The following is a 407-nucleotide window of genomic DNA, read 5'->3' as shown; positions in this document are numbered from 1 at the left end:
CGTGCCCTGCCCGCAGGCACTTCGCCATCACCAACCCCAAGTGGCAGCCGCCTCGGGAGAGCACGGCCTTCATTGGCTTCCTGAAGGAGCGGGTGCACCGGGACAGCAGTGTGGCGCTGGCTCAGCAGGCTGTGCTCCCCGAAAACGCCCTCTTCAGCTCCATCCAGTCCCTGCAGTCGGAGTCGGAGGTGCCCAGGCCGGGGGGGATGCGGGGTGTTCTTGGGGTGCTTGCTGGGTGCTGGCAAACTCATAATCAGGCCGCTGGGCAATTTTGCCCTTGCCTGGGCTGTATCTGGGGACAGAAATGTGATAGATCAGCACTAGTTGGGACTGCTGCTCGGTTTCTAGAGAAGGCAGCAGGCTGTCCTGGGGCCCTGTGAGGTGGGAGAGGGGCTGAGGAAGCTGGG

At 63.4% G+C, this 407-nt stretch overlaps 1 protein-coding gene across 1 annotated transcript in view; it reads left to right on the top strand.

The window, feature by feature from the left end:
* Window positions 1-407, top strand: part of ATG9A (autophagy related 9A) — a 13333-nt gene that overhangs the window by 5675 nt on the left and 7251 nt on the right. The window contains exon 9 of the mRNA XM_009324854.1: window positions 17-323. Coding sequence (XP_009323129.1) covers window positions 17-323 — 307 coding nt within the window. The remainder of the gene's footprint in view (window positions 1-16; window positions 324-407) is intronic.

The sequence above is a fragment of the Pygoscelis adeliae genome, unplaced genomic scaffold (genome assembly GCF_000699105.1).
Source record: "Pygoscelis adeliae isolate BGI_AS28 unplaced genomic scaffold, ASM69910v1 Scaffold346, whole genome shotgun sequence".
In the NCBI taxonomy this organism is placed as follows: Eukaryota; Metazoa; Chordata; class Aves; order Sphenisciformes; family Spheniscidae; genus Pygoscelis; species Pygoscelis adeliae.
The sequence above is the reverse complement of the archived record's forward strand: the minus strand, read 5'-3'. Positions and strand labels throughout refer to the sequence as shown.